Source organism: Phoca vitulina, unplaced genomic scaffold (assembly GCF_004348235.1).
Source record: "Phoca vitulina isolate PV1807 unplaced genomic scaffold, GSC_HSeal_1.0 scaffold13, whole genome shotgun sequence".
Lineage (NCBI taxonomy): Eukaryota > Metazoa > Chordata > Mammalia > Carnivora > Phocidae > Phoca > Phoca vitulina.
Genome location: NW_022589716.1, coordinates 45,982,026 through 45,994,839, shown reverse-complemented (window position 1 = coordinate 45,994,839; position 12,814 = coordinate 45,982,026). Strand labels below are relative to the sequence as shown.

Sequence of the window (12,814 nt, the reverse complement as noted above, 5' to 3'; positions counted from 1 at the left end):
ATGGTGCTGGGCACCGTGATACAAGTACCTATATGATAGCAGCTTGTGTTTATTGAGCTCTTAGTATGTGCCACGTGCTGTGCAGGCCCCTGCCCTGTAAGGTGTTGTGTCTGGGTCGGCAGGCTACAGGGGAGGGATCCCAGGCTCTGAGAGGTCACGAGGTCTCTCTGCCTGAGGCTGCACAGCTGGCAGGAGGGAAGCGGTGCCTGGGCTTGGGGGCTGGCCCCTCTGCCTCCCCGCCTCCCCGCCCTGCCTCTCTCACGTGCCTGCCTGGGGCCCGCAGGGGGGCCTCCCACCCCCTGCCTTTTTCCCCCCCCCAAAGGGGCGCCCCCCCCCCCCCCCCCCCCGAGGATTCTTTTGCTCATGTGCCCCATTTGCAAGTATGCCATCCCTCTGGGCTATCTCCTATCTCCATGTCTGAGATTTTCTATCAGGTCCGTAGAAATCAAAATGGAGTTATTGTCCCTATTTTACAGATGAGGAACAAGAGCTCAGAGAGAGTATATAGCATTAAGAAACTTCCCTTTGTCTGAAATTGTTCCTACCAGAAAACCATCATCTGGTAGGAACAAGGGTCACGGGCACTGGGGCCTCCTCCAGTGACTGGGATCTCCTTTGGCTTTCTGGTCCCCCACTGGAGGGGCTGGGCCTCGCCAGTGCCTCCAGTCTGTTGGACTCCTGGCCTGTCCTGCGGTGTGTGAAGTGACCCTGGCAGTTGTGTAGCAGCATGGGACATCACGAATGTGTGACTCCAGCAAGGGGAGGCAGGGAGGGCAAGGAGAGGGGCTGGCGGGCAGCGTGTGCAAGTCAAACATGCCGCCTGTGCCCTGGTGGGTGCTAGGTCCATGGACACCATGGGACCCCCACGCCTGACCACTCCGAGAACTCTTCCTTCTCCATGCCCCACACTCAGTCAGTAACCTCACTCCTTTGTCCACATGTGTTTGCCTGGGGGGCTCCTGGACAGGTGGGAGCAGTACGACTCTGAATGTGAGGCTGGGCTGAGAGCTTGGCTCAGCACTGACAGCCCTAAATGCAGCTCTGCTTACTGAGGGCCCGGCGGGCCTTCCCCTTTGATTCCCCTGCCAACCTCTTGCAGTGGGCATCTTTGTTTGGATTCTGATTTACAGATGAGGAAGCAGAGGCCCCCACTGGGGCTGTGGTTTGAATGCCTGGTTGGGTGTCTCCAAGCCCTGCTCCTGCCTCTTCCTCCCATTCGTGGCCCTTGGCTCCCCACCTGAACATTGACCTTCTTTGCTAAGCCCCTTCCACGCCCAAACCCTCTGATTCTGTGCTGAGGAGGGCAGAACAGACAGCCCTGGTTCACAGCTGTACACTGTACTGTGCCAGTAGGAATCTGACAGGGAAACTTCAGGTCGCTGTACTTTGAGGAAAGTATGCAAAAGGAGGAAAACTAAGTTGCACAGAATGGACACACACCTGAGTGGACTCTCTATAAGGGGGCCAAATGGCCCCCATATTATGGAAGTCTTGACACCTCCTGGCAGAGAGTCAGGGCCAGGACAGGTGAGCCTGTATTGGTGTCAATCCAATACTGGGTTTTCACCCTCGCTGGATAGCTTGGGACAAGTTATTTAACCTGCCTGAGCCTCAGTCTTCTTGCCTGTAAAATAGAGAAGCAAGCAATACATTGAATAAATGAATACAAACAATAGCAATGAGGGCACCTTGGGATTGTAGAGCTGCAGCCCCTCCTCCCGCCCTGGGCCCCAAGGGGGACTTCTGACCCCTGCTCTGCTGTCCTGCAGCACCCACAGGGGCATGCACGTGTGTCCCCACCCACGTACAGAGTAAGTGCTTCACTCTGGACACAGGATCGCTCAGGGACACAGGATGCTGTGGTAGAAAGAAGTCAGTGGGTCCGAGTTCACATTGCTCTGACTGAGTCCTTGCTCCTGACCTTGACTTGGTCACTTCACCTCTCTGAGCCTTTGTTTTCTCATCTGTGATACCCACATGGCAAAGTTGAGGTGCAGTTAAGACGAGAAGCAGACCTGTAGAATACCATGTGCGTGCCACAGTTGGAGTTGTAGAAGGAAAAGCAGTCAGAGCTGCTCATGTTATTGAAGATTTCCTCTGGCCTAGGTGCTGTTCTGAGCCCTCCCCACATGTTGTCTCCTTTAGTCTTCACTGCGGCCCACTGACTGGGCTCATCCCCGTCCTCATGCTCGCGGGGACACCAAGGCACACAGAGGTCTGATGTATTTAGGCACATGGGTCATATTAATAATAGGATAGAAATGGCCACTATAATTTTCTATTATATATATATTTTATATTTTGTATATATATTTTATATTATACTTTATATAGGATAATGTATTTACATTGTTTATTGAATATTTAATAAGTCACCGGTTAAAAATACATTTTTCTTTATTTTAAATTTAATATTATTTTCTCCTTTTTAGGGTGTTCATAGCTTTTGATTAAAAAATCAAATTTTATGATTAAAGATGTGATTTTGAGGTTGCTAAAACGTTTAAAGTTTTATATTCCGTTTCTCTAGCTGAAATATTTTTCTCTGAACACACTTTTTTCTTCAGTCTCAGAAGGAAAATTACATCTCACAGATAACTTACACTTTGTTAAATGCTGACCTTTGTAAGTTTTTCTTTATTTTTATTTTTGAAAAGATTAAGATATATAATCTACAGAATTAGAAATTGTAACTTTTTAAAGTACTGAGAAACTTTAACCCTGTTATAATTATTCTGCAAACCTTTAAAGGGATCTATAGTCAGAACAACTAGATGAAAAGGTCTGATAGACGGAAAAATATAGAGGGTCATTTGTAAGCTGCAAGTTCCTGACTTGTGTTTCCCGCCCACTTGCTCGCTGTGCCCCTCTGGTCTCAGAATGGTTTCCTACCCTGGGTTCGTGGGAATTGGGAAGGACACTGTTTGATTCATTCTTTGGAATACTGGGGATTTTGAAAAAGACAAGACGGGCCAGTTATGTCACTTCCTGTCGTCTGATGAAAAGTTTGAGGACGAAACGGGCGTAACTGAGAGCTGCTGCTGGGCCGCGGGCGCTTGCCTGCTGCTGAGCCCTGGTTCGCTGTGGGGCCTGTCCAGTCGCTGTGACCTCTGGTCTCTTTAGAAGTGCCTGATGTTGGCTGCGCCGCAGAGGGTCTGCTCAAGAGCCTGGCCTTTTGGAGCAGAGCTGTGTGCTCCTCTCAACAAAGGCGGCTTGTAGATGCTGGAGTAAGGCCGCGGAGGAAATCCTCACCAGCCTGAGTGTTTGGGGCCTGGCTGCACTTGTCTTTCTGGGTTTGTCAGGCCAGTTTCATTTCTGTCCCCAGGAGCCCAACAGGCATCATCAGTAAGATAGGCTAAATGCGTGGAATACATGAGTCCTTCCCCTTCAGCCACCGGGCCCAGACAAGGCATTCCTGGGTAGTGGTGTATACCAATAGGGAATTGAATCTCTGAGAAAAGGAACAGAGTTGGGACATGGGGGGAGCTATCATTTGCTCAGTTCAGCCCAACAAAGATTGCCCAAGCTGTGCCTGAGCTGGGTCTTGTACTGGGTGCTGCGAATCCAGATTGACAGCCTGAGCTGTGGTCTATAAGCTCTGAGCATGGGAATCAGTGGGGAAGAGGGGCCAGGGGCAGGTGAAGTCTGAGTAGGGGGGCAGGAGCAAAAGCAGGGCAGGGAAGGGTGAGAATAATTGTGGGGTGTGCCTTGATTCTCAGTGTATAGCGGGGAGTGGGTGAGGACTGTGGGAAAGGAGGCTGGAGAGGGACTGGGTCTCCGTGTGGAAGGACTGGGTCTCCGTGTGGAAGGACCATGTGGCACATAGGTGAGAACAGGTGTCAGGGTTCAGATCGCTCCTCTAGCACCTATTTGCCAAGTGACCAAGGGCAGTCACCGAACTTCTCCTCATCTGTACAGGGGGGTCGGTGATAGTTTGGGTTAGGTAGGGGATGATGTTTAGGTTCTAGAGGGAGCCCAGGCAGTTGGAATTACTCTTGAAAAGTCCTTAAGTCATCTGTGGGATAGAGTAGCCTTGGCTTTGTGGACACAGCTTTGCCCACTAGAGTTGGGGGTCACCTGGTCGGGCACTGGGACCGTTTTGTGTGAAAGTGGCTCTCCAGTCTTCCCAGAGAATGGCTCACAGGCTGGGAACCCAGGGCACTCCTCCTCCCACTCACCTGCAGGCTTGGTCCCATCCTGCCTCAACATCTGGCCACACATCCTTGTGACTGGTGACAGGTTTGCTTGTGGTGGGAGGACGTGAGGAGAGATCACATCTTCTGGGTTGGGCTGGGCTCAGGCTCTGTGTGTGTGTGTGTGTGTGTGTGCATTCTCAGGTGCATGCATATGCCCCTGGGGCAGGGCAGGGAGCACCAGGAAGGGCTCTGTGAGGTGCACCTACATGCTCGGTGCAGGGAGAATGTTCCTGGACTACGAGTTAGAGGGGGGGGGGCCCAAAGCCACACCACGAGTTCCCTTTCAGTAAGAGGACAGCGAGGGCTCTTTGCAGGGGAACAACACAGTCAGATCAGTGTTTTATTTCTTTATCTAGCTATGTACTTAATTTTATTTATGTGTGGACAGTATACACCTCTGTTTAAAATTAAAAGATACGGAAGAGGGCACCTGGGTGGCTCAGTCATTTAAGCGTCTGGCTCTGGATTTCAGCTCAGGTCATGATCTCAGGGTCATGAGATCGAGTCCCACGTCAGGCTCCATGCTCAGCAGGGAGTCTGCTTGAAATTCTCTCTCTGTCCTTCTGCCCCTCCCCCCACTCATGTGCGTGTGCACTCTCTCTCAAGTAAATAAATCTTCAAAAAAAAAAAAGGTACAGGAGAACATGCAGTCAGGTTTCCTTCTAACTCCATCCCATATCTGTCACCTAGCTCCTCTCACAACAGACAGCCAAAAGTTAGTTGTTTCTTTTGCATTCCTTCAGACATGTTTTATGCATATGGAAGCAAACACTCATATGCAGCACATATATACACACACACCTTTTCCCCCTTTTAAACACAGATTACATTGCTCCGCCCTTTGTTCTTCTCACTCGCTCCACCTTAGAGACTGTTTCACAGTAGTAAATAAAGAGCTTCTTCATTCTTTTTCATGGCTGGAGAGTGTTCTACTGCATGGATGGAGCATTATTTATTTTTAACATGTCCCCTACTGATGGACATTTACATGTTTTCTGACTGTACCTACAACAAGCATGAACATGTATGTGGGCTTGGCTGCGTCAAAGACAATGGGAATTCTGATAGCTGTTTCCGAATTGACTTTCATAGAGGTTGTACTGATTTAACCTGGCTCAGTGTCTGAATCAGTCATATAGTTGTAGAAAGTTCCTTCTGGGAGGCTGTTTGGATTTCAGAGGGACAAGTCCCAGGTGAAGGACAAGTCTTTTCCCATTAGGGGGCAGCTGACGTGGGCCTGATGTGCGTTATGGGGTTTGGGGCCGCAACAGAGATGGATCCCAGAGGTGAGTTGGTGATTTGGTAGATATGAGAGGGAGTCTTATCAGGTGGTGAGGTTTTTAGGCCTCAGCTGTTTAAAAGGTGTAGGTGATAGAACCAGTATACCCCCCGCCCCCCTTATGGCTGTAGCAGAGGCCTAGGCCCTACTGCCTCGTAGGATGAGGGAGATGCCAATGCTGATGGCTGTGAGCACCCGCCTGCCCCTCCAGGCCCCACTGACCACAACTCTGCTCTGTCCCTGGCCCAGGGTGAGGTAGAAGAAAGGGCCGGGGAGGGCAGAGCAAAGGGGCAGGAAGGACAGCGGGGACACTCTGATATTTTCCCCTTTGCCCCAGAAGGGATTTTTAGGACCAAATTATCGTCATGGTGCTACAGAGGAAGACTGCTCTATGGGTGACTCATGACCCAAGCTCACTCCTGGGAAAGGAGGGAAGGTGAGGAGGGGCAGTCTTTCCTGTTGGCACATTCACCTTGTGCGCTAGTCAACCACTTAATCTCCACAACCACTGTTTCAAAGAAGGTGGGTCTCAGAGTCACGGGGCTACTTGCTCTAGACCAACTAGCACCAAAGGCCACCAGACCCCAGGGAGCCTGGCCCCACCACTGAAGCACTCTTCCCTGGTCACCACTGACCTGCACAGTGGGAGAAACAGTAGGTGTCTGGCTCTAGGCAGGACTCAGAGTCTAGCCCCATGACTCTGAGTCCCACCTTCTTTGAAACAGTGGTTGTGGAGATTAAGTGGTTGACTAGCGCACAAGGTGAATGTGCCAACAGGAAAGACTGCCCCTCCTCACCTTCCCTCCTTTCCCAGGAGTGAGCTTGGGTCATGAGTCACCCATAGAGCAGTCTTCCTCTGTAGCACCATGATGATAATTTGGTCCTAAAAATCCCTTCTGGGGCAAAGGGGGAAATATCTGCATATTCCTGTATCCCCAAGATAACACCTTTTTTTTTTTTTTTTTTTTTTTTTTTGTGAAACTACTTAAAAATCCTATTAAAAAGGACACATTCCCTTCATTGGCTAACATTAGTCTTCCTAACATGGGTCAGGGCAGTTTCATTTCATTGACTCCTCTGTAATTTGTCCCTCTGCTACTGTTCAGCTCAGGTGTGGCTGTGTATTTAGGGCGTGCTCACAACCAGGCATGCATGTGTAATATAGAGTGCACGCACACACACACAACACTCCTATCTGTACACATGCACACACACACACTTACATATATGGTATTCACTGTTGAGGTAGCTGAACCTTGGATTGCTCTTACCCTCCCTGAAAGAGCAGGAGCTTCCCACCCAGGATGGAAAGGACAAAAGAAGTGAGTAGCTATATTGCAGCCGTGGGTGGGAGGATCATGACGAAAACCAACTACTGTGAGGAGAAGACCCAGGAACCACAGAGGACACAACCTCCAGGCCTCCACATTAGTTTTCTGGTCTTTCTGTCTGCTGTCTTGGCAAGGCCAAATCTCTAGGCATTTGCCAAGTCTAAAACTGAGATATTTCCTGCTTGGATATTTTTTCCTAGGTAGGATGGGATGAAAATGAGAAGATTGAGGCAGTAAAATGGTGTGGGTTTTGGGGTCCCCCAGCTCTGCTGCATGCTGGCTATGGGGCTCTGGGCGAGCTGTCTGTATTTCACGCGCCTCAGTTTCCTCCTCTCCAGATGAGGTAATGCGTCCATCCCTCATGGTGGTTGGTCATGAGGACTCCGTGAAATCACGTGGTCAGAGTCCCTCCCCCGAGGCCGGGGCTAGAAGGTGTGTGGTGGTCATTCATTTCCCACCCCACCCACTTTTATCTTAATACTTTAATTTGGCTGATTTTGCTTAACCTCAAATATCAGGCCACTTTCTGCAGAGTCCTCTCCCCCATTTCCCTTTCTAATCTTGTCTTCTCTCTCTCCTTGCAGGGGCCCAGATCATTGATCTGATGATGCTGGTCATTGATGTGACCAAAGGGATGCAGACCCAGTCAGCGGAGTGCCTTGTGATTGGGCAGATCGCCTGCCAGAAGCTGGTTGTGGTGCTGAACAAAATAGACCTCTTAGCTGAAGGGAAGAGACAGGCAGCGATTGATAAAATGACCAAGAAAATGCAGAGGACCCTGGAGAACACCAAGTAGGTTTGTTGATGAGTGGTGTATCCACTTGTATAAGCTGGTCCTGGGGCACAGGTCATTTCATTAACACAGATTGGGTAGGCAGGTGTCAGCCGTGGGTCCTAGGAAGTGGGATCTTGCCTGGCATTTACTCTCATCAAGGGTAAAGGCTAAGATGCTGTTGCAAGAGACCAAAAAATACAGAAGCATAAGGAAACTAGAAGTTGATTTTCTAGGTAATTTCTTAATGTGAACGGTTGGAGGGGGTTCTTCTCTGCACAGCATTCAGAAACCCAGGCTTCCTCCATCTTGCTGCCCTTCTACTGTAGGGTGTGTCCTTGTCGGTGTGGTCAAAGCCAGGCATGGGCACTACTGCGTTCACGTTTGAAGGAGGGTCCAGTGTGTCAGGAATGCCTGGACCTAGAAGGGGCACACACCCTTCCCACAGATTCTGTGGGTGAGGGAGGACTCAGTCCTACCTGCTCATGTCACCCATGCCGTGGTGTCAGAGAGCCCGGGAAACGGATCCCCTCACCATCTGCTTAGCTGCAACTCGGTTATCAAAAGGGGGAAATTGGTTTTTTGGCTTTTTAAATATTTATTTATTTATTTTTGAGAGAGAGAGAGAGAGAGAGAGTGAGAGCACACAAGCAGGGGAAGGGGCAGAGGGAGAAGCAGACTCCCCGCTGAGCAGGGAGCCTGAGGTGGGACTCAATCCCAGGACCCTGGGATCATGACCTGAGCCAAAGGCAGACGCTTAAACGGCTGAGCCACCCAGGCGCCCTAGTGGAGCTTGGTTTTGGTGGACGACTGGATGTTTCTGTTTCAGAGGCCTGTGAAATTGGATGGATGGATGGACAGACTTTGCTGTTGGAGGGGAGACCGGGAAAGACAAAATCACAAAGGACTGTCGTAGTATTTCACACCAACGGGTTTGTGATTTTGTCTTGCGGAAAGTAGGGAGTCCTTAATGAGTTTGTGCAAGGAAGTGGCTGAAAGGTTCTCCCATCCAGAGATGGCTGGCGGCAGGTGGAAGGATGGCTTGGTGACGAGGATCCAGGGGGAGAACAGACAGGGAGAGGCAGCGTGGTGTTGTTCCCAGGGAGAGAAATGTGGTCTGCGTTAAGGCTGTGGAGGAAGGGGAGGCTGACCTGGGGAGACCTTTAACAGGAGAAGCAACAGGCCTTGTCAGGTGATTGACTCTGCTTACCGTCCATGGGGGGGGCAAGGTGGCAGTGCTGCTGGGCAGCCTTGGCGGTGGTGGGAGGGGTGGGGGACAGAGAGCTGCCCGCTCGCTCAGGCGGCCACAGGAGTGACTTACTCTGATGTGGTCAAGAAAATGAGAAAATGTCCTTGTTGAGCACAGAGTGTTGGCAAACCTCATTGTTTTATCAATTCCTCTCTTCCTCTCCGGGCCAGTGCCTTTTGATCAATACTAAATAGCGGTCACTGGGAGACAGCGATGCTTCCTCTTTGCTATGCAGCCTGAGACAATATCCTGCTCCTTCCACCTCTCCTTCTCCTGCCTGTGGAGGGCAAGCAAGTAGAGAGTGTTTTTGTTTCCCCGTCATAAAGATTGATATGCCTTCCCATTTATGATTTTTTTTTTCAGATCCAACACCTGCAACTCTCCCTCAGAATTCTCAAGTTGGTTAAATTAAAGCTCCAGGCCTGTGAATGGGCCAAATATGTCATAAAAGATTTCCTAGCGCTGCCTTTTGTTAGCAAAATTCATCAATCCGATAAAATCGACACATTTAGATAAGTGTTGCATAAGAATTCAGACTTTGTTATTCCCAACGGAAGTGGATATGAGACTGTAAAAAGGAAGATAAAAAATTATATCTTCTTTTTAGTGAGTTATTTGATCTCCCTGCCGTTTTATTTACTTGTCAGAAAGGGGAGAACAGGTCCTTTGGACTCCTGCATAAAAACCCAGTACAATGTCAGTATCATTTGCTATATAAATGGGACCTTCTGGGAAGGGCTTAGGATACTTTTAAGGGTGAATTAATACTAATTATTTTGAGTGGTTAAATTTAAGGCAAATTCTCACTTTGCATTTTAAATTACTATTCCTATTTTCATTTATTGCTTGAAGGTCAAATTGTGGACTTTATCACACATCCAGGGGAAATTGTCCCCCTGAAACCTCTTCTGTCTTCATTCAGTGCCCAGAGGGCAGAGAGAACAACCCCCATACTGGAAGGGATTGCCCCCTGTTGGGTTGTAGCCAGCAGGTTCAAGGGCCCCGGGGCCAGGCCAGGTTGTAAGAGAACATTAGCTTTCACCTCTGTGCAGCAGAGAACTTTAAGTTATTTTAAGTGACCATTTCCTTGCCTTATGGCCCTTTGTGAAGTGAATCTTTTGTAATGCTGCTCCAAATGCGAAGAAACTTTCTACCTAAAAAGGAAAAATTTGGACTGACGAATTATGTACATATCAAAACCTGAAAACATGAAACCTGTTAAAAAACATAACTTATTTTTTCCCATCCAAAGAGCAATTGAAAGAAAATTGGAAAATAGAGAAAAATGATTAAAAGAAAGAAGAAGCCACCCAAATATTTCTTTACTCAGAATAGCTGCTGACATTTGGGTTTATTTCATTCCTATCTTTTCACTGTGTATCATATTACCCCCCCTTTTTCCTCCACATTACTTTGATTGTAGTAAAATCTGCATAACATAATATTTATTATTTTACCCATTTGCAAATATACAGTTCACTGGCATTAAATACATTCACAAAGATCCCAGGGTCCTGTGATTGAGTCCGGCATCTGGCGTTGGGCTCTTTGCTCAGCAGAGAGCCTGCTTCTCCCTCTGCCTGCAGCTCATCCTGCTTGTGCTCTCTCTCTCTGACAAATAAATAAATAAAGATCTTTAAAATAAAAAAAAAAATTAAAAAAATTTGCAAAGCTGTGTGCCCATCACCACTCTCTATGCCGAAAACTTTTTCAGAATCCGCAACATAAACTCTGTACCCGTTTAACAAGAACTCCCCCTTTCCTCCTCCCCTCTCCTCCCCCACCCCCAGCAGCCTTTATTCTGCTTTCTGTTTCTTTAACTTTGCTTATTCTAGGTACCTTATAGAAATGGAATCCTGTATTTGGCTTTCTGTGTCTGGTTTATTTCCCTTAGTGTAATGCTTTCAGGGCCCATCCATGTTGTAGCCTGTGTCAGAATGTCACTCCTTCATAGTGAATAGTGTTCTGTTGTATGTATGTACCTTATTTTGTTTGTCCATTTGTCTGTGGATAAACACTTGGCTTGTTTCCTTTTGGTTATTGTGAATAATGCTGTATGAACATTGGTGTACAAATAGCTATTCAAGTCCCTGCTTTCAGTTTCTTTGGGTCGATACCTAGGAGTGGAATTGCTGGGTCATGTGATAGTTTTATGTTTAACTTTTTTGAGGAACCACCAAACTGTTTTCCACAGTGGCTGCCTATTTTACATTCCCACCAGCAGTGTGTGAGGGTTGCCATTTCTCCACATCCTTGCCAACACTCGTCATTTTCCCTTTTTTTTAATAGTTATCCTAGTGGGTATGAAGTGGTATCTTGTTGTGGCTTCCTCGACCCCTTTTTGTTGGTTTATCCCCCCTGGTTTTATTGAGAAATAATTGACATACATGAATATATAAGGTTATGGCGTGACACCATGATGGTTTGATTTACATATGTTGTGAAATGATTATCACAGTAGATTTAGCTAACATCCATCTTCTCATAAAAATACAATAAATAGAAAAGAAGGAAAGAAAAAAGGAAAAAAATGTTCCTGTGACGAGAACTCCTGGGACCTACCCTGTTAACAGGTTTCCTGTATATCACGTGGTAGTGTTAGAGTCATCACATTGTACCTCATGGCCCTAGGGCATATTTATCTCAGAGCTGCAAGTGGGTATCTTTTGACCACCCTCTCCAATTCCCTTTCCCCCCCACCCTCTGCCTGTGGTGACCACAAATCTGCTCTCTTTCTGAGTTTTGTTTTTTGTGTTTTTGTTTTTTTTAGATCCTGCAGATAAGTTGAAATCACACATTATTTGTCTTTCTCTGTCTGACTTATTTCACCTAGCTTAATGCCTTTGAGTTCATCCGTGTCATGGCAGATGGTAGGATTTCCTTGTTTTTTATGGATGAATGATATCCATTATGTATTTATATACACCGCAACTTCTTTATCCGTTCATCCATCGATGGACACTTGGGTTGTTTCTATGTCTTGGCTGTTGTAAATAATGCTGCAATGAACATGAGGGTGCGGATGTCTTTCCAAGTTAGTGTCTTCATTTCCTTTGGATATATTCCCAGAAGTGGATCATATGGTAGTTCTATTTTTGATTTTTTGAGGTTCCTCCATACTATTTTCCATAGTGGCTGCAACAGTTTACACTCCCTCCCACCCAAACCCAGTGCACACAGGTTTCCCTTTCTCCACATCCACACCAACATTTGTTAACCCCTTGTCTTTTTGGTGATGGCCATTCTAACATACGTATGAAGTGATATCTCATTGTGGTTTTAACTTGCATTTTCTTAATGACTAGTGATGTTGAGCATCTTTCCATGTACCGGTTGGCCTTTCAAATATCTTCTTTGGAGAAATGTCTATTTAGGTCCTTTGCCCATTTTCGGGTTTTGTTGTTGTTTGTTTTGTTGTTCTTGTTGAATTGTAGGGGATCTTTATATATTCTGGATATCAATCCCTTGTCAAATATATGATATGCAAATGTTTTCTTCTATTCTGTAAGTTGACTTTTTACTTTCTTCATAGTATCCTTGGAGGCACAAAAGTTTTTAACTTTGATAAAATCCAATATATTTATTTTTTCTTTTGTTGTCTGTGCTTTTGGTGTCCTATCCATGAAATTGTTGCCAAATCCAATGTCATGAAGATTTTCCCTAATTTCTTTTCTAAGAATTTTACAGTGTTAGCTCTTGAGTTTAGGTCTTTCATCTATTTCTATATATGGTAATTTTTTATATATGGTGTAAGTTTATATGTGGTATAAGTTAAGGGCCCAGCATCATTATTTGTATGTGGATATCCAGTTTTCCCAGCACTATTTGTTGAAAGGATTGTCCTTTCCCCTTTTACCATGTCAGAAATCAATTGATCATACATGTGTGGGTTTATTTCTGAGTTCTCTGTTCTGTTCCATTGGTCTATATGTCTTTCCTTATGCCAGTACCACACTGCTTTGTTTATCTTTGTAGTAAGTTTCAAAG

General features: G+C 46.8%; 1 protein-coding gene across 3 annotated transcripts in view; it reads left to right on the top strand.

Annotated features, from left to right (window-relative positions):
- EEFSEC (eukaryotic elongation factor, selenocysteine-tRNA specific) overlaps positions 1 to 12,814 on the top strand; it is a 246,570-nt gene that overhangs the window by 80,024 nt on the left and 153,732 nt on the right. For all 3 annotated transcript variants that reach the window (XM_032412049.1, XM_032412048.1, XM_032412050.1), the window contains exon 2: positions 7,391 to 7,598. In XM_032412049.1, coding sequence (XP_032267940.1) covers positions 7,391 to 7,598 — 208 coding nt within the window. The remainder of the gene's footprint in view (positions 1 to 7,390; positions 7,599 to 12,814) is intronic.